This window comes from Carassius gibelio, chromosome A9 (assembly GCF_023724105.1).
Source record: "Carassius gibelio isolate Cgi1373 ecotype wild population from Czech Republic chromosome A9, carGib1.2-hapl.c, whole genome shotgun sequence".
NCBI classification, from domain to species: Eukaryota; Metazoa; Chordata; class Actinopteri; order Cypriniformes; family Cyprinidae; genus Carassius; species Carassius gibelio.
Genome location: NC_068379.1, coordinates 995420 through 1020193, shown reverse-complemented (window position 1 = coordinate 1020193; position 24774 = coordinate 995420). Strand labels below are relative to the sequence as shown.

Sequence of the window (24774 nt, the reverse complement as noted above, 5' to 3'; positions counted from 1 at the left end):
AGTGTTTTTTTTTTTTTTTTTTATCTGCTCTGCCCCTTTCTCAAATCAAGCTGATCTCAGATGCCAGTGTGACATCACAAACACAGGCCCCTCCCATGATAGTTGGATTGACAGTGGCTTTTCAGCACAGACTGGGCTGGTGTCTTACCTTAGCTCCGTCCCCTGTGTGACTCATCAGTCCTCCATTGTTTCACCACTGCAGCAGATGTAGACAAGAATGACTACTAAGTGATTGAGGTGTTCTGTTGTTGGATGTAATAATGAACATAGCAGTCATTTACTCCCGACATCGGAGCCGCTGAAGGCACAGAGGATTATATTTGTTTCTGAAGGGAATGTGATCTACATAAATATGTTTATGTTCGCGCAAATCATTAGTGATCATTAGTGAAGTGAGTATAAGGTCTTTGCAAATTGCCTTTCATAATAATGTGCTAATTAGCAAGTTTCACATGTGGCTAAAGGAAACAGTCCCTCAGAGAGGGGCGGAGTCAACAGACCAAATTAACATTTAAAGGAACAAGCTACAAAACGGCTTGTTTTTGACAAGGTAAAAATGGTGTTTTTACACTACCATTGATAAATTTGAACCAAACTATGTTACAGAATTGGAACTACCACGATAGATAGATAGATAGATAGATAGATAGATAGATAGATAGATAGATAGAGATTTTTATAATGTATGTTTGATTTTGACTTATATAAGGAAACTTTAAGTTACAAATGTCAAAATTTGTATATATATATATATATATATATCATAGAGGTTTGTAGGGGAACTACCAATGTGTCATCAGTTTCCTCTTTTTTTCCAAAATGTACAAACGCAGGCATTTGTTTTAGAACATCATGATTGCGTCAGAAGGATCACACAAAGCACACAAACACATGAAGAACCGCTACACTCTGTGCTAAAACCACCACAGAGAACTATATGGTCAAGTACCCAATATTTAATCAGTTTAACAGCCAGTTGCACACAGTTCATCATGTGTCCTAACATAACATGTCTCTGCTGTTGTAGGTTTTCTCCAGTCTGTTTCCGTGAAGCTCTGTGTGTTCCTCTGCATGTGCGGTTCAGAGGTGAGCTGCACCACTGCTCTGATTTGGTAATGTGGAATTTCCACGTATTGATGCGTAAGCATTGTGTGAATGGGACCTGTCCATAAGAGACAGAGAAACACAGAGAACAGCTGAACGCTGGTCATATATCCCGTGCTCTCTGAATCTGTGAAGAGATTGCTGACAGAGGTAGTCATCATCATCATCATCATCATCATCATGATCATCAATAGGCAGGTGAGAGCCAGTGCATTGAAATTCTATATACAATGTTTTTATTCTGCTATACATAATGGATACAAGTGGATGGATAATTTATACATTTTTGTTACTGAGAGCAGAGATGTAGATAGACGTGTGCTGATGCTGATGTTGTCTGCTCTTTCCTGCTAGTGTCTCTTTGATTTCAGCACATGGATTGTCATGTTTTCCCTGAGATTATTCCTGACCTCTGCGCTGCCTCTGAAGGGTAAGGATGAGGTTATGCAACACTTCAGAATAATATTCCATATCCATATATGAAGTACACTTTCCATGCAACCTCTCTCTCAGACCTGCAATGTCTGATTTACCTTAATATTTCTTAGTCATAGCACAACACTTTGCTTGTTTTTTTGTATGTTGCATGAAGAAACAGAACTAGCTTATTTCAGCTTGTCATTAAAAAGCACAGTTTGGCCATTTCTAACATCAGAAGCTGCTTGTTCTGTGTGAAGACAAATGCTGTCCTGATCATAAATCATAGATACAATCCAAATATCAGCAAATCAATGATGACAAAGAATCCGCAGTCTTTTTCAGCATTATTCAATTTAGATGCACTATGATATCTTCTAAAATTAACATCTGATCAAAGAAATCATTTTTAAATCTAGTTTTTACAGAATGTAAAATTGTAAAATCATCAATAATTCAATTGGTCCCTGATGTATTGTTTCACAAAATTATAGTGAAGTGAAGTGTTAAGTGAAGATTTATATACCCATATAAATATAATATTAAATCATTCCAAAACACTTGACTTGAGAGATGAAGAAGGGAGGATTTCATCCAGAGAAGGAGACAGAGCAGGATCCTGGAGGCCTGACTCTTGAAACAGAACTGAACATCCCTCAGCCCGACACACACTACTACAGGACCATTTCCCCTGGCAAACATGAGTTGTGTCATTGAACAGTGGCCTAACAGCCCAGAGCAGATGGAGTGTGACGTGTCCTGTCCATCTGTTCATCTCTGAGACAAGCGGCTTGGAGAATGGATGAACTTCTACAGCACAGGAGATGAATCATGTATTCCACTCCCATTGCTAAAAGTATCGAAACTGAAGAAAGATCAGGGGTGTGATGTCTTTTCAGTCAAGGTCAGGTCAAAAGGAAGTTGGTTTTGGGAGCTCAAAAAGGCAGGCCACAGCGAACTTACCATTGACCTTTTCATGTCAGTCTGCGAGTAATAACATGAACACCCAGCAGAGCTGCTTTATAGCAGAAATTGAAGTTATAATCATAATCAGAAGAGACCAAAAGTGCTTTTTCATGAATAACACTGTAAAGCTATTGTATAAAGTCTTATTTAAATGAATGTCTATATTAATAGATGTGATGTGACTTGACTGGAGAGCTGAATGATCAGATTCTTTCTTAACTGCTGTGTTGTTATTGAGAGGAAAGCATCTGAATGTCCTGAGTCAGTAAACTGTGATGTTGAGACAGTATTACTGTTTGCTGATTCACAAGCTCTTGTGTGGTTGTTTCAGACAGTTGTGTGCTTGTGGGTCCAGAGATCCCGGATTATCGAGTTCAAGGTGAAGCAGTTATCATCAGATTCCCTTTTCTTGAAGATGCGATTAATTACAGGAGACTGCGAGTGGACAACAGCTCAAGCTTCCATGTCCATCACCGCAGCCTGAGGAGTGAGAGGATTGAAGGAGTGATGCTGAGCGAGCGCAGGATCCTGCTGCTCCCGTCTCACCCCTCACACTCGGGGACATACACCTACATCTTCAGGTCAGAGTTCACACATACACAAACATACCTTCACTGAAATAACATGCATCCTTTTAATATATTACAGTAGACTAAATACAAATAATATTTTACTCTTAAATCAAAGGCAGAAAAATAGTTAAATGAAGGTCAAAATTACATTTTTTCTACCTTTTGCTTTGGGAGTGAAATATGAAGCTAGTATTTACAGTAGTTGACACCACTCTTGCACTTAAAGCATTTATATTTATATGAGTTATCTATCTTATGAATGTTTTGATGTTATCAAAGCAGATTATCAATGTGACAAGGGCCACTTGTGCTTTTAGGGGGCAGAAATTAAAAATTAATCTTAGCCTACTTTCAGTATTATTCATTCAGGATTATTCATTCAGGATTATTCATTCAGCATTATTAATTTAGGATTTTTATATACCTTGTCATCTATCGCTATAATATCTAGAAGTGAGCTAAAACAATTTCAAATAAATGTTTCATTACCAGATATTGTCTTTGCACCAGTGAGAAGCTGATAATTTTCCAGATGTATGTTATCAAAAGATAATAATTATAAATGTATAGTTTCACTATAACTTCATATATCTGCTTTAAAATATATTTAACGTGAGTTTTCATGGTCAATTACAGGCAGTTTATTATTTTTCCCTTTTCCGAAATGCATACCATATGCTTGTAAATAATGATGATTGGTCTGTTTTCTGTTAGTCCCACCCATGATCATGTTAACAACATTGAAAGTTGAATTTGAAAATAGTGAAACAAACCTCATTCAGAATTTAGAAAGTATATATTGGATTTCCCAAATAAAATGTAAGTCTTAGCACTGAATTCGGACCACCTAGCGTGTGATCGATTTATAGATTAGAAACTTCTGAGACAAATGTGTTTAAAGCATATTACCATAGGTACAGTGTTTGATCTGCTAAATAGATGCGTTCTTTGTGGAAAGAAATACAACCAAAAAAAACATTGTGCTAGATATTTTTCTCCTCAACAAAGTATAGTAAAAGCATACTTGCAGCTGCGCTTTTTTCTACGGTCCTTGATATCTACTTGTACTGATGGTGAGGCTGAGGCTGTGTCAGAATCTCTTTGCAGACGAGAAAACAGTTCAACAATTCAAAATATAGGGCAAAAATCAGAGCCATCATCACAGGCCAAGAAGTCACAATCACAATAATCAGTCCAACAAGCAAACAAGTAAGAGGGAAATCCAGAGAAACAGGTGATAAATCATACACACAGCAGTCAGAACAAGACAATGGGAACGCTCTGTAAGGCAGTGATACTGGCAATACTTCACAAGGCCTGTTTGGTCTCACCATGCTTACAATGCTGCCAAACAGGAAGTGATCCCAGAAACAGCAGAGGGAGTCAGAACCCGGGCGAGGGCTCCCTCTGCTGGCGAGGCATCACACTACTCGACTCTGAACACAAACTGAGACGCTTGATTATGAGATCATCCGCAAAGCCCCATCCTCTAAGTAGTGCTTTACATACAGTACACTTTAGTTAACGTTTGGCAATGCCTTGACTAACATTGACAATGAGAAATACACTTTGTACAGTATTAATTCATCTTAATTTCTATTAGCGCTGGTATGGTTAACAGATAAAACTTTTTACTTTAATAATGTATTAGTAAATGTTGAAATTAAAATTAATTTATACAATGCTTTAGTAGAATTGTGTATTGATTCTTTGTGTTGTATTTTCTGTTGGCAATTTAATATGCAGTTTTCACATGCTACCCTTTGCCCACCCAGTGTTATGCAGGCCTGCTTTGCACTGCTTCATTTCACCTAATAAAAAGTCACGCAAATGATGTAGGGCAAAACCAGACAATATAAATTACTATTTCTTTAACTTATTACATATGTTGTCTGGTAGCTGGTGACTTTTTGCTAACTTTACAAAGTTATGATTGCTTGATATGTAGTTTTATAACGTCTAATATAAGCAAGAGGGGACACTTGGATAGCTTAATAGCATTTCTCACTATGTGAACATGACTGAAATTAAATGTTTTCGTCATCTGCATCTTTTTTTGATATAGCTTTGATGAATATGTGAAGATCTTTCTCTCTGAAGCACACAGTCTTTGTATGTGTTCTGGCTTTTCAATAATTTACTCTTGACATAGATGTTATGGCACAATGAATTACTTTATTCCATTACTGCCATCTACAAGACAAACTGCACATTACACCCAAAATTGTTTGGTGTGATACAATTCCAAATTTAGGGGGTCCAAGCTTGTTGACACAGGGGCACTCGCCCCTGTCAGCATCCTAAGACCTGCTCTGTGCTCTGATTGGCCAGCTATCCAGTGCGTTGTGATTGGCTGAATACCTCAAGTGTGTGACAGAAATGTTAAGACAAAACCAATAAAACCCATTACAAACAAGCCATTAGTTGCATCCAGTGGGAACTTAATTAGTGATTATAATGACTTATACTGTCTTTTTATGCATTGCGTTGCATCGCGCTGTGTGAACATAAAACCATATCTGCATTTGTGATTGGAGAAACAACAAGCTCTACTCTATACCAGTGGTTCTCGATCCCAGTCCTTCAGATAATCAGTTTGTTAAAAGTGAGCTCCGTGCAGTTACTGTGTTCCCATTGACATGGTCCCTACATAGTGTTGATTGCTCCCTACTCCCTGAGCAGGGAAACCTGTTTAAGTTACTTCACTTCAGAACATTCATTCACGCATTTGCGCTGTATGTACAATGTCTTCACACACAGACAAGTGTGACATCATATACCTCACATAAATTTAAATTCACATCTCGCACACTTCAGTGCACTTTGAATGTTCACTTCGAACTGGAATCATGGCAGAAATTCCTCTGATGTCCACTTCGCAGAGCACTTACAGGACATTCGAATAGAACAATCTGAAGCGATAAGAGAAACATGCAAACTGTGCAGAGAAGGGGGTCTTGAGGACTGGAATTGAGAACCGCTGCTCTACACTGCTCGAAACTCAAGTGTGAATCATCAGTGATAAATCCTTTACATGTGTAGCGTACTGTACTTACAGACTGTGACGCCATTGCAGTCTTCACTCACAGGATCAGGGAACAGTCCTCATCCTCCATAAAATGTGCTGCACACATCTGAATATTTGGCTTGAACTGTTCTGGAACAGTGTTGTAAATAAAACTTAACCACTGATTACTAGTTGCATCTCCACAACATGGGGCCGGCAGCATCAAAAAGAAGTACAATGTACTTATTGTGTTCATACTGTATTACAAAACTCTTGAGCTGCTATTGAGGTGGGATACGGATAAGGTTAGGGACAGGTTAGGTGGTATGGGTATAGGTTTAAGGGATGGGTCAACTGTCTAATTATAAATGTAATTAGACAAATTAAATATAGATGTAATTACATGCAGTATTTAAAAAAATATAAGTCCAATGTAAAAACATGTATGTACACAATAAGTGCAATGTATCAATTGATTAATTTAAATGTTAGTACATAGTAGTTATATATATATATATATATATATATATATATATATATATATATATATATATATTTTTTTTTTTCATTATTATTTATTCATTTAAAATGCACCATGAGTGAGCCTATTGTGTGTAGTAAATTGTGTCTAGGGGAGGGAGAGGGGTATATCTGTCCAATCAAATAGCCTATAGTTTACATATAATATCTGTAAAACAACCGCTTTCTTTATAATTTCGCCTGGCACCGCAGCGCGAGCCTCCGCTGACTGCGCGCGCACCTCCCAAAACAGACGAGACATTTATACTTGACGCAACTGTTTTAGACTGAAAACCAGGACTGCCTATGCATAGGGCCCGGGATCTTGTGCAGTGCCCCTGTCTGTCATATCATCTGTAATATGGCTTGCTATACATGGCACGTGAAAAAACAGGGTTCAGCTAATAAATGTTTCTGTTGATGCATGCGCATTCTGGCTTCCCAGACATTACAAAAACATGAGAGAAAAAAAAACCCTGGACAAATCATTCACTCTTGTTCAACGCGAATGTTGTATATACGCAGTAATTTATTCCGTCATCTGGGTGCTGATATCTGTGTTTTTTGTCATATTCTAGGCTCTTCTTATTATTTTAATAAACAGTAAATTAGAAATTCAAAGTATACCACCCACACATCTGCTCTACTTTCTCACATGTATATGAATCAGAGATCTGTGTTATGTTGTACCCTGGAGAAGGCAGTTGTGCTGCACAGGCTTGCAAACAAAATTATTATTATTATTATTTTAAATGTTTTTTTTTAATCCAAGTCCAATAAAGGTGGCAACTAAAATATGTCTAAGTACTAATGAAGTTCTTAGAATGCTGGTCTAAATGAAGTTAATGCATTTCACCCTCAGGAGCAACACGTTCTGCCTCACTGGAAGTATTACAGTAATGATCTACGAGGAAGAAGAGCCCAACATTACTGTGATGCCCTACACCGCACGCGCAGGAGAAGATACAGAGATCGTCTGTCCACATTTAAAATATTTCAAAAGATCAGAAAGTCCAAAGTGGTACAAGGTAGGTCACTGAACATTGTGGAAAACATGTAAATAAATATTTGAATTGAGAGAACAAAAATGTTTCTAAAATGTAATCATTTACAGGATTTTCAGAGCACAGCTCTCCCTATCAGCAAAGGACAGTATACAGTCAAGAGAGACATAATTCTGTCCATCAAAAACATCTCTGTGAAAGACGAGGGCTTCTACACTTGTAGGCTAAGTGTGATTTTCAACAATACCCAGTATAACGTGAGCAGGACCTGGAGAGTTCAAGTGACAAGTAAATTGATTCCCTACGTTGTGATGGTTCTGCCACTGCTTCTCTTTCTTCCTAAACCTGTCAGATAGTTGAGCAAATGATGACCCAACCTGACATATCTTCTTTTTCAGTCCCAGTATCAGAAGCGGTCACCTCTAACAGTCTCAGTGCTTTCACATGCAAGTATAAGAGATATTTAGCAGTATTTAACCAACAAATTGATCTAAAACGGATTAAAATGACTATTTTAATTCTACTCCCTGGTAATTTAACAATGTTTTCTTATAGCATCAAGTCATCCATTCCCTTACATTGTCTTTCCTGCTAATGGATCTTTCATTGAAAGTCATTTTGGTGAGTCTACACCGCTAACTTTATTGATTTACAGGGGTTTATTGTTTGATTTTTTTGATAATATATTTATATGCAGGTCACACATTGCATGCCACTCTCCATATTATAGCATGACAGTAGTCTGTAATACTGCTTTTAATTTTGAAATGGAGCTTAGCCAGTTTCGCTTGGATTGGACACAACTTTCAGGTTTACAGCACAATAATGGACAGTGAAAAAATAGGCTATATAGAAGACACTGAAATAACATGTTATTATAATCCTTGAGTATAAGTCCAGTAATCAGATTTGGTTTGTCCAGCATGATGGAGGACTTGAGCATGAGCTTTAATTTCCCTAAAATTAATAATAAATAGTCACGAGGCAAACATACATTTTGATAGCTCACATTCGATTGAATTCAGGTGCTCTCCACAAAGGGCTTTCTCTTTCACCCATGAGGACTGAACTGGTCATTTAAAAATGGTATATGATTTTCAGTGCTGAATTATTCATTCTCTGTTAGAACCTTCCCACAGTGAGTGAATAAGGTCAATGTTTGTTTTCTTACTGTTATGTAGTGATTAATCACCAACCTTTAATAGTGCTGTTAACTTACAGGTGCTCGTTTGGTGATCCAGTGCATGGTGTCTGTTGGAAACCAGCAAGCTCAGTCCACAATTGTGACATGGATGGTTAATGACCAGCCAATTGAAAACTCTTACCTGGGTGGACGGGCTTTTCAGACAGATAAGAGGTAACCTTGATGTCTGCATTGATCCAATTGAAAACTGTGTGTGAAAAAAGGTCAAGGGCGACAACCGACAGTCCAGAGCACTTGAGCGAATGGTCTAGACACTTTGATGAGAATACAGTGATGGTGAGGCAGAAGAGAGTCCATGGGCAGGCAGGGCTTGTTGCACCAGCTCAATATAAACTAGATAAAACTAAAGAATAATTCATACTTTTATGTTGGAGCATCTACACAGTGGCCTGTAGAGAAGGTGAAGAACAGTATATCCCCACATAGACATGCAGGTTAGGTGAACTGAAAACTAGTCATTAGGTTTGAGTGAAATTATGACTGTCAGTGTCAGTCCATCTGGCCATCTCTTCCTATGACCCTAGATGCTGGGATAGGCTCCAGCATCCCCATGACCCAACAGTACACAGGACACATGATTTGGAGCATGGATGGATGGTCATTTGAGTCAGAGACCAGGCTAGGTTGAGTCTGGGTCAAGACAGAGACCAGGGGTCTGAATGATTCAGTGTAGACCTCTGCAGCAAACACAATGTTCACCAGTCCAGAAACACAATAGCAGGTCAAGTCAAGGCTTAGTCTAAATGCTCTATGACTAAGATGAGACTAGACCATATCGTTATGTTCATGGAACATTTATACTTCGAGTCTGGTCTTGAGTCCCATCCGTTACCCAAATCGCTTGTCTTTTGCAGTGTCAAAGGAACGCTGTTAAGGCCGCTGGAAACGCCATGTACAGATGGCCAATCCATCAGTCATACTGTCTTATATAATTATTGCCATTTAACACACTTTCAAATTACTTTTAGTGCTCTGCAACACAAAATAGTCCACAGAGTACTGGGGCAGAGGAGGAACTGGTAGAGATGGAGTGAAGGTCAGGGGCCAGGAAAAGTTCAGAGCTGGGAAAGCAGTGTGAAAAGTGCAGATAGGCCAAAGAGTACAGCCAAGGGCAAGGTCAGGCCCAGAAAGTTGACAAAAAGAGAACAGTCTGAACTTGACTGAGGCAAGAGAGCAGGGGCTCCAAGCACAGACAGGGCAACACAGATTGGACAGAGAGCTCTAGCACATACAGTTTGAAAAAAACAAAAACAAAGACAAAAAGTCAAGGCATAACCAGACAAAAAAGAAACAAGTGAATCAGGCTAAACAAAATTCAAGAACAGGATAAAAACTGGGAGACCAGAGTCCTTACAATAATGGAGAATACTTTCATCCAATACTCTGCACTATGTAGAATTTAACCTCACACAGAGTTGATGTGTTTTAAGTCTCTCAGGCAAGCATCTGGAGGTGCAGCTGGTTATCTTTGAGCTTATGGAAGAGGACAATGGGACAGAATTGAAATGCATATGTCAAAATGAAGACCAGAAACAGGAAGTTATCACTCGAATCAAACTTGAAGGTGGGTACCTATTGATCTGAGGGGCTACTGCATGCTTCTTTCTTAGTGCTAATTTGAAATCATTTAAACTCACATGGGATCATATAAATAGCCAATATTTAGGGGTTGTTTACATGTCACCATTTTCAACTAAAATCAGAAAACTTTGAGCTTTGGCCGTTCATTTATAGTACAGCACCGTTTTGGTCTCCTGCAAATGCAGCCTTTAGAACACAGGTTTCAAATGAACAGCCACAAATCTCTTACTTTAGGATATTACTGTAGCTGTGTTCACACTATGTCATAATTACCGTAATTCTGAGATTACGACAGGTGACGTTCTACTTGGAGCTGTTTCATGTCCTAGGACTCGGAGGCTTACAAGTTTATTAATTATGAGTTCTGTGTTGATAGAGTTGAGATAGAAACACATGATTCAGAGTCTGAGGACTTGGAACAACTCTGAGCAGAACGTCATCTTTGGTCTTCTTAGAATTACAACATTGCATGAACGTATTTAATGTCCTGAAGTACGTTTGTTTCATTTGTTCTGTCAGTTGTCATCTTTATCCCGACCATGCCATCAAATTCCTTCGTTCCAACTCTGACAATGTTAACTCTTGTTTTACTCTGTTTACTGCCTCTGTTTATTTTGGCAAGTCTTCTTTGTATCTTATCAGTCACTTCTGTAACGTTCACTACTTGCTACAGTAGCCATGCTCCAAACTCACACTATTGGCTGCATGGAAGGATGCCAATACATAGACTGACAGGCAGGTATGACATCCTATCACAGGATTCGGACCGAACACAGTGATTGCAAGGATGTTTTATGGTCCTAACCCTATTTAGACCAATTTAATTATTGATTGCTATCAGATTGTGAAGAGACTTTCAACCACTATAAAAAAATGTTTCTAGAAAAAAATTGCCTACTCCATGACAAATTCATTTACATTTGTTGACAATAATGATATAAATCAAAATATTGATAAATTGGAACTGAGAACATTTCAATACACTGACCATAATTTATTGGACTTGGAAAATGCTATAGATCCAGAGAATAATTGCTTCTCCAATATCAACAATTACTGCTGTTACTATACAGAAGAACAATTTAACCCTTATGCGTTGTTGGGGACGTTTTCGTCCACTAGGGGGTAAAGTTGAGTTAATTTGGTCGAAACTTTCTCTGTGTTTGAGCTAATGGATTGATTTTTGGTGACAAATCTTATTTTGATACATATTTTGGGAAAATGCTTTTGAAATTTGAAATTTTTAAAAAACTCAACGGTACAATGTGGGCAAATTCACTACCCTTTCGGGATGTTCGTGGATGAAAACATCCACTAAATTAAACTGCTGTAAAAATGTATCAGATAAATATTGTTTGCAATTTTTTTGCATAATCTATTAATCAACCTCATTTCTGATCAAAACTACCAAATGTTTAAAAATAAATCTAAGATTTTTACTATTTAAAAATTTAAACTATTTAATTACCAAGTTCATAAATGTTGTCACTGATTTGGAAAAAAAAAAAAAGAAAAAAATAATAATGTATATATATATATATATATATATATATATATATATATATATATATATATATATATATACATATATATATATATATATATATATATATATCTGATACATTTTTACAGCAGTTTAATGTAGTGGATGTTTTCATCCCGAACATAATGAAAGGGTAGTGAATTTTAACAATGCACAAGGGTTAACCAGTCCATTAAAATGGATAGTAAAATATAATTAATCCTGATAATTTCAATAGAAGAAGCCTGTATGCTAATTTTAATAACATTAAGGAATATTTGAAACAATTTACAAAACCCATTCACAATAATAGCCATATCTGAAACTTATATATGTTAATAAATGTTGATAAAGGTATTACATTTGAACTGGAAGGGTATGAACTCAATTGTACAAACAGAAAGAATAAAAGTGTAGGAGGAGTGGCTGTATATGTAGATAAAACCTTGAATTATAAGGTGGTAGAATGTATGACAACTGTGATAGATAATTTATTAGAATGTATAACAATTGAAATTTGTAAGGAAAAAAAGAAGAATGTTATCATTAGTTGTATATATAGAGCACCAGGCACATGCTTGGAAGTATTCAAGGACTTGATAGAAGGATTTTTTTCAAGAACTAATCAAAAAGTTATTTTCATCTGTGGTGATTTTAACATTGATCTACTAAATCCAACCAAGCACAAAATGACTGACGAATTTATTAATACAATGTACAGTATGAGTTTATACCCTAAAATTACCAGACCCAGTAGAATTACACCCCATAGTGCCACCTTAATTGATAACATATTTACCAACGATATTGAAAACAATACTGTGGGTGGATTATTAATCAACAACATTATTGATCATCTGCCAGTTTTCACAGTCTATGATAATAACTATTAGAGAAATCAACCAGAGAAAAAAACTAAAATATAGTCGAGTGAGGACAGAGGAAATGATGAATGCTTTAAAGAATGACTTACTATCACAAAATTGGGAAATTGTTTACAAAGAAATTGATGTTGAGACTGCATATAATACATTTTTTAAGACTATTCACAACATTGTATGATAAAAACTGTCCAATTAGTCAGTACCATAGAAAACGAAAATATACAGATAAACCATGGATTACTAAAGGATTACAAAATGCTTGAAAAAAAAAAAAACTTATATAGAGAATTTATAAAACAAAGAACAAAATATGCTGAAAATAAATATAAAATATATAAAAATAAGTTAAACAATATCTTACGCGTAGGTAGAAAAGAATATTATAGTAAATTGTTGAATAAAAATAATATTGAAGGAATATGGGACATATTAAACAGTATAATTGCAAACAGTTGTGGTCAACGCAGTTATCCTCATTATTTTATTGATAACAACACTATAAAGGACAATATGGGTGATGTGGTTAATAGCTTAAACACTTTTTTGGTGAGTGTGGGACCAAATTCCAGATCCATTGTTATCTGAAGATTGGAGTGAAAATTTAATAGAAAATTAATCCCAACTAAATGTTTCTTACAGAGGTGGAAGAAAAAGAAATAATATTATATATTAAAATATATAAAATTTATTTTAAATAATTTTAAATAGAAAACATCTACCGATTGTAATGAACTTTATATGAAAATTGTGAAAAAGGTAATTGAGGGGATCTCTAAACCAATAACATATATCTGTGATCTGTCATTTCACACCGGCAAATTCCTAAACAAAATGAAAATGGCGAAATTTGTTCCTTTGTATAAGACTGGGGACAGACACAAGTTCACAAATTACAGGCCTTTTTCATTATTACCACAATTTTCCAAACTTTTAGAAAAACTATTTTCCAATAGAAAATAGACAATAGACAAATTTCTAGATAAACAAAAAATAATTTCTGACAGTAAATATGGATTTAGATGAAATAGTTCAACATCATTGGCATTAATTGATTCAACTGAGGAAATCACAAATGCCTTAGAACACAAATGCCGTGTTTCCACCGCAGGAACTTTACCCAGGAACTAGGGACTTTGGGCTGGTACTAGGTGTGTTTCCACCACAGGAACCAGGAACTAAATAAAGTTCCGGAAAAAAAAATGCCCCTCAGAAAGTCCCTGCTGGTGAGGTGGTACTTTTTTTAACTTCCAGAACTTTCAGTGGTGGGTCTTAAGCGCTAAACATCCTGATTGGCTGAGTTCACACATAATGAGCTCAGACAGGAAACACTGCACCTCTCTTGGTTTCATATGAATTACATAGGCCTAAACTTAAATTATTATTATTACTTTTCTATTTAAATGGCTTATTGTAAGTAGACATGTCCAGCTAGACATGGTTCGTCTGATGCATAAACATGGTTAATTTCTGACGTTTCAGAAAGAAGTTCATGTAGACTGAGATGGCAGAAAGCACATTGTGTTGAGTTTTGTAAGGTTTTCATGTTATTTAGGGTGTCTTATGACCAAAACTGATGGAGCTGAAGCTCTTTCCTCTGTTATCGGGATGGAGAGTGTGGAGAAGTGCAGCAGACTACACTCTACAAGATAAAGCTTCAGTTGCTGTATGTAATAGTGAATGAAAACATGTTAGGCTACCTGTGAGGTTTTTCTTAAAAGTGAAAGTGAAAGTGAAAGTGACATGACATTCAGCCAAGTATGGTGACCCATACTCAGAATTTGTGCTCTGCATTTAACCCATCCAAAGTGCACACACACAGAGCAGTAAACACACACACACACACACACACACACACACACACTGTGAACACACACCCGGAGCAGTGTTCATCATTTATGCTGCGGCGCCCGGGGAGCAGTTGGGGGTTCGATGCCTTGCTCAAGGGCTCCTCAGTCGTGGTATTGAAGGTGGAGAGAGAACTGTACATGCACTCCCCCCACCTACAATTCCTGCCGGCCCAAGACTCAAACTCACAACCCTTCGATTTGGAGTCCGACTCTCTAACCCTTAGGCCACGACTTCCCCCTAAATAGGCATAGAATAAAATTAGTAGTCTAAAAATCAGCATATTTCATGTCGTTGTAGATCATATAGGCCTATTATCTTTATTTGTTTTAAAATGGAAAATCAAATGACCAAAAGATACACTGACCTTTTTTTTTTCGTTTTTCGTCCAATTTTCTAATACGATTATTTGATGACATTTGGAAAACAAAATATAGCCATTTCTGCTTTTTTTCTTAAAAAAAAAAAAAAAACAAGCTGCACCCTTTTTTAAATTTTATCTTTCATTCCGAAATAGAATAATGAATGAACAAAAAAGGAAACGCACCTTACTGGTCCGTGTATCTTTTGGTCATTCGATTTTCTATTTAAAAATAAATAAAGATAAATGAGAAACGGTTTGATTTTTGTTTTTTCATTTTGTTTAAGAAACGGAAAACGAAACTTTAGCTGGATTTTTCGTATTTTTGTTTGTGGGTAAAAAATGAGATTATGCTTTAATATTTGTTTGAATGTGTGGGCGGCGCTGAAACGCCCCTTTCATCCCTTCTGTACTGCACCGACAAGGGGCAACCGCTCTCTCAGTTCATTTTCACCAGGAGAGAAGAGCAGACAGCAGAGTTTATTAATCCTGCGAATTCTTTACTAGTGCTGCTTGCAAGCTTTATATATATATATATATATATATATATATATATATATATATATATATATATATATATATATATAATTTTATTTTTTTATTTAATTTTTTTGACCAAACAGAAATTAATTTATTCAATGACATTTGAACTTTACTGTAGGATCTACAATGACATGAAATGTGCAGATTTTTAGCCTACTAATTTTATTCTATGCCTATTTAAGAAAAAAACTCAGCCTAACATGTTTTCATTTGCTATTACAAACAACAGCAACTGAAGCTTTATCTTGTAGAGTGTAGTCTGTTGCACTTCTCTAATCGGCGGATCCCAATCCACACCTTCCATCTCGATAACAAGAGGAAAGAGCTTATGCTCCGTCAGTTCGGGTCGTAAGGCACCCTAAATAACATGAAAACCTTACAAAACTCAACCTGATTTGCTTTCTGCCATCTCTGTCTACATTAACTTATTTCTGAAACGTCAGAAATGAACCAGGCTCATGCATTAGACGAACCATGTCTACTTTTAAAATAAGCCATTTAAATAGAATAATAATAATAATAATTTTATATTTAGGCCTATGTAATTCAAATGAAACAAATGAGGGGTGCGGTGTTTCCCGTCTGAACTGATTATCTGTAATGATGTCACAGCATCACTATATTCATATGGTCATCTACAGAATTCGTAAATTTAGTTCATAATTCTAAGTAGCCTATTGCCTATAATTAAAACATTTAAAGCATTTAAAGTAGACTAAATATGGGGAAAACTTAACTTATCTTAATATAAATTTTATTATAAATGTGGGGTTGGATTTTTCCCATTTTATTTTTTTTGTGAATGGCCTAGAATAAAATAAGTAGGCAAAACATCAGTAGTAGGCCTATATTTTATTCCATGTGGTTGTAGATCACAGGCTAAAGTAAAATTCAAACGGTGTTTTATGAATAAAGTTGTCAAGTCTGCTTTGTCAATAACATGCAGCAGCCGGAAAAATATAATATTATTTTTTATTTTATTATTAATTTAATTAATTTATTATTATTATTATTATTATTATTATTATTATTATTATTATTTTATCTTCCAAGCAGCACTAGTAAAGAATTCGCAGGATTAATCAACTCTGCCGTCTGCAGCTTCTCTCCTGGTGAAAATGAACTGAGAGAGCGGTTGCCCCTTGTCGGTGCAGTACAGAAGGGATGAAAGGGGCGTTTCAGCGCCGCCCACACATTCAAACAAATATTAAAGCATAATCTCATTTTTTACCCACAAACAAAAATACGAAAAATCCAGCTAAAGTTTCGTTTTCCGTTTCTTAAACAAAATGAAAAAACGAAAATCAAACCGTTTCTCATTTATCTTTATTTATTTTTAAATAGAAAATCGAATGACCAAAAGATACACGGACCCTTACTCCCTGGCAATATTCAACAACTGTTTCTTAATAGAGAAGGGAGAAATAACATTAGGAGTGAGTGCAATTTTAAACAGTTTTGTGTCCGTAAAACATTAATAAGTCTTTGTGTTTCGATATGTGGAGTGAAGTTGTGGTATAGATTAAGTTCAGAACTTAAACAATGTCCAAGTATGATTAAGTGTAAAAAGTGCTTTAAAAATATGTTTTCTGCAAGGTATAGAGAGGAAGAAGGTCATTGATTAGGTGACATTTCATTTATATATATATATATATATATATATATATATATATATATATATATAATTTTTTTTTTCATTTGTCTAGCCAACCGGTTAATTATTGAAAGTAGTGGAGAAGGGGTAGGATTGAATAAGCTTATGCTTCTTCCTACTCCTTTTCGGACATGTATATGTTAAAGGGGAAAATGGAAAGAAAAAAAAAGAGAGAAATAATAGTAGCATTATGACTATGACTGTTTGTATTTTTTTTTTTTTTTTACATGTTCGAAATAAAGTTTTTTCATTCATTCATTCATTCCCTATCTTTCACACATTAAAACTGAAAAAGAAAAATTTGAGAACCTGTAAATTATTCATCTAAAATGTCTATTTAGATAGATTTAAACTGGTCTTCAATTTCTTTCTGATTCTCTCTACAGGCTCTGAGTCTGTGTGGTTGGTGGGAGCTGCAGCATCCTCATGTTTTATTCTAGTGGTGTGTGTTTTTGCATACCATTTGTGCCAAAGGCCACAGAAACCAAGGGACTATGTTCTGGCTCGACAGGACAGCACCATATGAAGATGGCTTCTACTTTACATCTTCAACAGTACACCGATCTTCATCATGTTTTAGTTACTTTGATCTTTTGTGTTGAATTGGTCTTTTGTTTTAAATTTGTTTTCCTAGATTTTGCCTCACAGTTCTCTCTCAAAATGTTTTGGGTGTTTCTTGTTTCTTGCAATCATTACTCCCACATACACAGGCACATATTTTTAGCATTTGTTTGGTCTCTTCTGTTTGTAAATTGGCAAGACTTGGTTCCTTGTATTTTGCTTTAAAATAAAGCAGAACTTGGATCCATATAACTTCTGTTTTTGGGCTATTAGTAGAACATCTGTGCAGACTTCAGTTCTCATCTTTTTTTGTGAAAAAATTCTTATATGACAAAATATGGAAAATTTGATCAGATGTTAGCATGATGTTAACATCTGATTTGGCCATTATTTGATATATCTACAGCAGCCTGCCCCATTATTTCAGACATATAACACATACTATGACTCTTCCTCAGTTCCAATCATGTAAGTCAAGTTTATTGTTCCGGTCCCACTTTATATTAAGTGGCCTTAACTACTATGTACTTACATAAAAAAAAAAAAAAAAAACAGTACAATGTACTTATTGTGTTCAAATTGTATTGTAAAACACTTTTGCTGCTATTGAGGTGGGATAGGGGTAAAGTATGGGTCAACAGTGTAATTATAAATGTAATTACAGAAATTAAATACAGATGTAATTACATGTAGTTTTTTTTTTTTAAATATAAGTACAATGTAAAAACATGTATGTACACAATAATTACATTGTACTAAATTATTAATTAAAATGTAAGTACATAGTAGTTAAGTCCACTTAATATAAAGTGGATCCATTGTTCCTGTTGTTTAGTGGCAGAGCATTGCATTAGCAGTGCGAAAGGTTGTGGGTTCCATCCCCATGTAACACACATACTGGTAAAAAAAAAGAAAAAGAAAAAAAAGTATGGCCTAAATACACTCTTATGTCGCTTTGGATAAAAGTGTCTGATAAATGTTTATCTTGTTGGTGTTTTTCACAATAAATATTGTTTCTAATCTTTTTGTACACCACCATGTCAGCTTTTTTGAGAAGTGTATAATTTTAATGCTTAGACTCACCTCGTTTAAGAACCTGAGTAACCGCCCTCCCCTCAGCCCTGTTTATGGATTTAATGATAATGTATGTGGAAATGTGAGTGACACTTTAGCATAGGGACCAATTCTCACTATTAACTAGTTGTTTATTAGTTCTTATAAAACATTCATTCTGCATGACCATTTTCAACATTCCTAATCCCACCCATGACCTAAACTTAACTACCTTATTAACTATTAATAAGCAGCTAATTATGAGTTTACTGATGCAAAAGTCATAGTTAATGGTTTGTTAATAGCAAGAATTTGACCTTAATATAAAGTGAACGAAAAGTAGTATGCAATTTAAGAGCATGATAAGAAAGATGAGTAAATATATCAAGATTATTCATCGTTTGAAAAACTGGAGAAAGAGGGAAGAAAATTAAAGATGAGAAAGGCTCTTTATTACAACCAGTTCTAGACAAAGGAAGACCCAGGAAACAGGAAGCAGTATGGTCAATAATCAGAATCAGAATCAGAAAGAGATTTATTGCCAAGTATGGTTGCGCATACAAGGAATTTGTTTTAGTGACATAAGCTTCCAGTACACAGAGACAACAACACACAGACAAAAAAAATAAATAAGTGTATAAACAATTGTGCTATAAATGATAATGGAATAGGATTGAGTAAGATGCAGGGATGTACTAGGATGGAAGGGTCACACATAAATATAAGGATATTGCACATTTTTATTGCATAAGCATAAATGGGAACATTTAACTGTTCATGAGGTAGATTGCCTGGGGGAAGAAACTGTTCTTGTGCCTTGCTGTTCTGGTGTTTGCGGCTCTGAGACGACGGCCAGATGGCAAAAGTTCAAAGATGGGGTGACTTGGATGTGAAGGATCCAGAGTGATTTTCTGAGCCCTTTTCCTCACTCTGGATGTATACAGTTCTTGAAGGTTGGGCAGGGGAGCACCAATAATCCTTTCAGCAGTCCGAACAGTTCTCTGTCTTCTGATGTCTGATTTTGTTGCTGAACCAAACCAGACAGTTATTGAAGTACACAGTACAGACTCAATGACGGCTGAGTAGAACTGTTTCAGCAGCTCCTGTGGCAGGTTAAACTTCCTCGGCTTGCGAAGGAAGTATAACCTTTGTTGGGCCTTTTTCACAATGGAGTCAATGTGATTGTCCCACTTCAGGTCCTGAGAGATAGTGGTGCCCAGGAATCTGAATGACTCCACTGCAGTCACAGTGCTGTTCATGATGGTGAGTGGGGGGAGAGCAGGGGGGTTTCTCCTGAAGTCCACGACCATCTCCACTGTTTTGAGCGTGTTCAGCTCCAGGTTCTTAAGACTGCACCAGACAGCCAGCTGCTCAACCTCTTGTCTGTAAGCAGACTCATCACCATCCTGGATGAGGCCGATGACTGTAGTGTCTTCAGCAAACTTCAGGAGCTTGACAGAGGGGTCTTTAGCCGTGCAGTTGTTGGTATACAGGGAGAAGAGCAGAGGGGAGAGAACACATCCCTGAGGGGCACCAGTGTTGGTGGAGCAGCTGTTTGAAAAGAATTTCCCAGTCTCACTAATTCTCACTAGGTGGCTCTTTTAAGGGCAGCTGCAGCTCCTTTTTTTTAGCTTTTTAAACAATACTAACTTAACATAGTCTAGAAATGCACGAATGGATCACCTAATGGTGTTATTTTATTCCTAAATTGGGCATCAGGACATCTGGATGGAATTACTCTGAGGAGATATTTGATGAATTCTAGGAAAATTTTGGCCTACTCAACTACAGTTGGATGGATGAAAATTCTCCACTTAAGTAACTGTCTTTGTCTTTCCCCAAGTTAATAATGACACAACTCAGTTTTAAGAACAATTTAAACTTTATAATAAGCTCTGATTCAACTTTTGCAATCCTGGCATTACGCACTTAAAATCGATCCTAAATTTGACATCCATGCTGTTTTCGTTGATTTTACTCTACCTTTTGACACAATTGATCATTGTCAACTGCTCTATGCTTTAGCTGACATGAATGTCAGATGACCGCTCTGGCTCAGTGTAAGGAGCTCTCTGAGTAACAGAGAGCAAAAGGTGAAGTGAGGCTCCTGTGTGTCTAACCCCTATCCAATTGCAGCTGGTGTCCCTCAGGGACACTGATGATTTAACAATTGCTGAATTTTTTATGGGATCCCTACCAGGATTAACTCAGAAGGCCTTGGATTTAGTGGCGGATTGGGGACAGGAATTTTCATTGGCAATGAAAAAAGGTAAGACAGTGGACATGATCATTAGCACCAGGAAATATGAAAACATTCCCTGCCCTCCCTCTCCTGTAATATCAGGATATGCAATTGGCATAGTTTCCATCTGTAAACCAAATTTCTTCTGACCTGTCATGGGATTCCCATGTTAAGTACATGATTTAGAAGGTGCGTCCTAGAATACACTATCTCTGTGTTGCTAAAAACTAGTGTTGTTTTAATGAAAGTATATCTGACATTTATACGGTCAGTCCTTGAGTACGCTAGCCCGGTATGGAGTGGACTACCTAAAGGTCTCTCTGATGAGCTAGAGAGGGTCCAAAACATTGAATAGGTGTTCCAACTTCTTCTGTCCCATTACTGAATGAGAGGCGGGACGAGGCCACTATACATACTTTTAAAAAACTACTCAAGGACAGATCATCACCTCTGCATTGTTTCCTGTCTGTGGCTCCAAAACATACTTACCTACTACGGCAGCATAGGGAGTTTGTTGTGCCCAGGAGTAAATCAAAAAGACATGAACTTTCTTTTATTCCACGTGCTCTTAAACTGTTTTATAAATAATTGACAGTTTGTTTTGTTTTTTTGTATGAAGCCTGTTTTGTTTAATTTATTTATTAATTGTATAAGGTTGTTTTGAGTCTGTGTTCTTTTTGATACATTTCAGGGTTTTGTTCTTCAATATCCTGCCTTGTCAAGCTCTAAATAAAACAAACTAACTAACTGTTGCCTATCTTTTAGAAAGCTGGTGATCCACTGACAGATAGAGCCAGGAACAGAGAGCTGGGTCAGTTTGGTCTGGAGGGCTGTTGGGATGATGGTGTTGAAACCCGAACTAATGTCCACAAACAGGATCCTCACATAAGTCCCTGTTTTGTCCAGATGTTGCAGGATGAAGTGCAATCCCATGTTGATTGCTTCATCCACGGACCTGTTTGCTCGGTAAGCAAACTGCAGGGGGTCCAGTAAGGGTCCAGTGATGCCCTTCAGATAAGCCAGAACCAGTTTTTCAAACAACTTCATGACGACACACGTTAGAGCCACAGGTCTGTAGTCGTTAAATCCTGTTATCTTGGGTTTCTTTGGAATGGGGATTATGGTGGAGCGTTTGAAGCAGGAAGGCACTTCACACAACTCCAGGGATCTGTTGAAGATCTGTAAAAAGATGGGGGCCAGCTGGTCAGCACAGATTTTCAGACAGGCTGGTGTAACACCATCTGGGCCTGGTGCTTTTCTTCTTTTGTTCTTCTTGAAGACCTGGCGCACAACATCTTCACAGATTTGAAGAGCAGGGGGTGTGGAGAGGGGGATTGCAGGAGGTGTTAACGGATGTGTAGGGAGATGGTCAGAATGGGTGTTTGGGGTTTTAAATCTACAATAAAACTCATTCAGGTCATTAGCAAATCGTTGATTTGCCTCAGTGCAAAGGGATGGTGTCTTGTAGTTTGTGATGGCTCTCAGACCTCTCCAAACTGAAGTTGAGTCGTTGGAAGTAAACTGGTCTTTCAACTTTTTAGCGTAGGTCTTTTTAGCCGATCTAATCTCTTTGATCAGTGTGTTCCTGGCCTGATTGCACAAGACTCTGTCCCCTTTTCTGTAGGCATCCTCTTTGGCCTGACGAAGATGTCTGAGTTTTACTGTAAACCATGGCTTATCATTGTTGAATGTTAAATAAGTCCTGGTAGGAATGCATATATCCTCACAGAAACTAATATAGTATGTTAGAGTCTCTGTGAGTTTGTCCAGATTGGTGGTAGCAGCTTCAAAAACACTCCAATCAGTGAGGTCAAAACAGGATTGTAAATCCTGCTCTGTTTCGCTGGTCCTTCTCTTCACAGTCTTTAAAACAGGTTTAGCAGATTTAAGTTTCTGCTTGTAGGTCGGTATAAGATGAACCAGACAGTGTTCAGCACGTCCAAAAGCTGCTCATGGAACAGTGATATACATCCTTTATTGTGGTGTAACAGTGATCCAATATATTACTGTCTCTGGTGGGACATGTAACATGCTGTCTGTATTTTGGCAGTTCACGGGAGAGATTCAAGTCCCCAAGAATAATAAAAACAGAGTCCGGGTGTTGTTGTTCTGTGTCTGTGATCTGATCAGCGAGTTTCTGTAAAGCTGAGCTCACATGCACTTGCGGAGAAATGTAAACACTCACCAGAATGAACGAGTGAAACTCCTGCAGCGAATAGAACGGCTTGCAGTTGAAAAACTGCATTTCTAGATCAGGGCAGCACATCTTCTTTAACAAAGTTACATCTGTACACAACCGTTCATTGATGTAAAAGCATGTTCCGCCGCCACGCGATTTCCCTGTTAATTCTGCTTTGCGATCCGCTCTAAACAGCCGAAAGCCCGGCAGATGGAGCGCGCTGTCACAGATTAAATGGACATGGCATTTAATCTGCTAGTGGAGAGGCACCCCATCAACAAAAAATGGTGAACTAATATATCACAAATAATATAACTTAATACAAATTTTAATTTTTTTCTAGAAGGGCCTGTCTTTTATTCCAGGGGGGATGGGGGGTGCACTGGAACAGATTGGATGAGGCTTAAACCAGGAGCTTACTTTGAGTGGGGAGAGAGTAGAGAGGGAATTACATTATTATTTGCTTTACCAATTGTGCTAAAAGCAGTCCATGTGTCAAAGGTGCAAGATAAGAATGAGACAAAAAAAAAGCTTTTTAGCGACCCTATTTCCCAGCTTCTAAGAATATGATTTGTATATAAAACTTAGAAAACCTAGACGAGGGGAAATCCTCCAATAAGGGAGACATATGTTAAATATGCATTAAGATTGAATGAGATGATTAGGATATAAATAAATAAATAAACCTCAACCCATCTCTTTTAGAGAACTACAGACCAGTTTCTCTTCTTCCTTTCATTGCAAAAACACTTGAAAGAGCTGTGTTCAAACAAGTCTCTACATTTCTCACACACAGCAATCTTCTTGACAGCAACCAATCTGGCTATAGAAGTGGACATTCAACTGAGACTGCCTTGCTCTCAGTTGTTGAAGCTCTAAGACTGGCAAGAGCAGAATCCAAATCTTCAGTACTTATATCCTGCTTGATCTGTCCGCTGCTTTTGACACGGTTAATCACCAGATCCTCCTATCAATGCTACTGGCAAAGAGCATCTCAGAAACCACAATTCAATGTTTGAGTCTTACCTATCAGATAGGTCCTTCAAAATATCTTGGAGAGGTGAGGTGTCCAAGTCTCAACATCTAACTACTGGGGTGCCTCAGGGCTCAGTTCTTGGACCTCTTCTCTTCTCTGTCTACATGGCATCATTAGGTTCTGTCATTCAGAAACATGGCTTTTCATACCACTGCTATGCTGATGACACTCAACTCTACCTCTCATTCCATCCTGAAGATCCGACGGTAGCTATTCGCATCTCAGCTTGTCTAACAGACATTTCTTCCTGGATGATGGACCATCACCTTCAACTCAACCTTGTCAAGACAGAACTGCTTGTGATTCCAGCAAACCCATCGTTCCATCACAATTTCACCATCAAGTAAGGCACATCAACCATAACTCCTTCAAAAACAGCTAGAAGCCTTGGAGTTATGATTGATGACCAACTGACTTTCTCAGACCACATTGCTAAAACTGTTATCCTGCAGATTTGCTTTATTCAACATCAAGAAGATCAAGCCCTTTCTTTCGGAACATGCTGCACAACTCCTTGTTC

General features: G+C 37.1%; 1 protein-coding gene across 2 annotated transcripts; it reads left to right on the top strand.

The window, feature by feature from the left end:
* The first annotated feature begins 941 nt into the window (after window positions 1-941).
* Window positions 942-18774, top strand: LOC128019386 (interleukin-1 receptor type 2). Of its 2 annotated transcripts, XR_008185133.1 has the most exons (11): window positions 942-1302; window positions 1459-1534; window positions 2819-3068; window positions 7448-7613; window positions 7700-7877; window positions 7988-8035; window positions 8145-8210; window positions 8811-8946; window positions 10224-10357; window positions 17570-18234; window positions 18610-18774. XR_008185133.1 is itself a non-coding variant. In XM_052605349.1 (10 exons), the coding sequence occupies exons 1-10, from the start codon at window positions 1285-1287 to the stop codon at window positions 17707-17709; spliced, it is 1212 nt and encodes a 403-aa protein (XP_052461309.1). In that variant the 5' UTR covers window positions 942-1284; the 3' UTR covers window positions 17710-18774. The 2 variants fall into 2 exon arrangements, 1 of the variants encoding a protein (XP_052461309.1); XM_052605349.1 differs by having other exon boundaries at window positions 17570-18774.
* Window positions 18775-24774: the final 6000 nt, after the last annotated feature.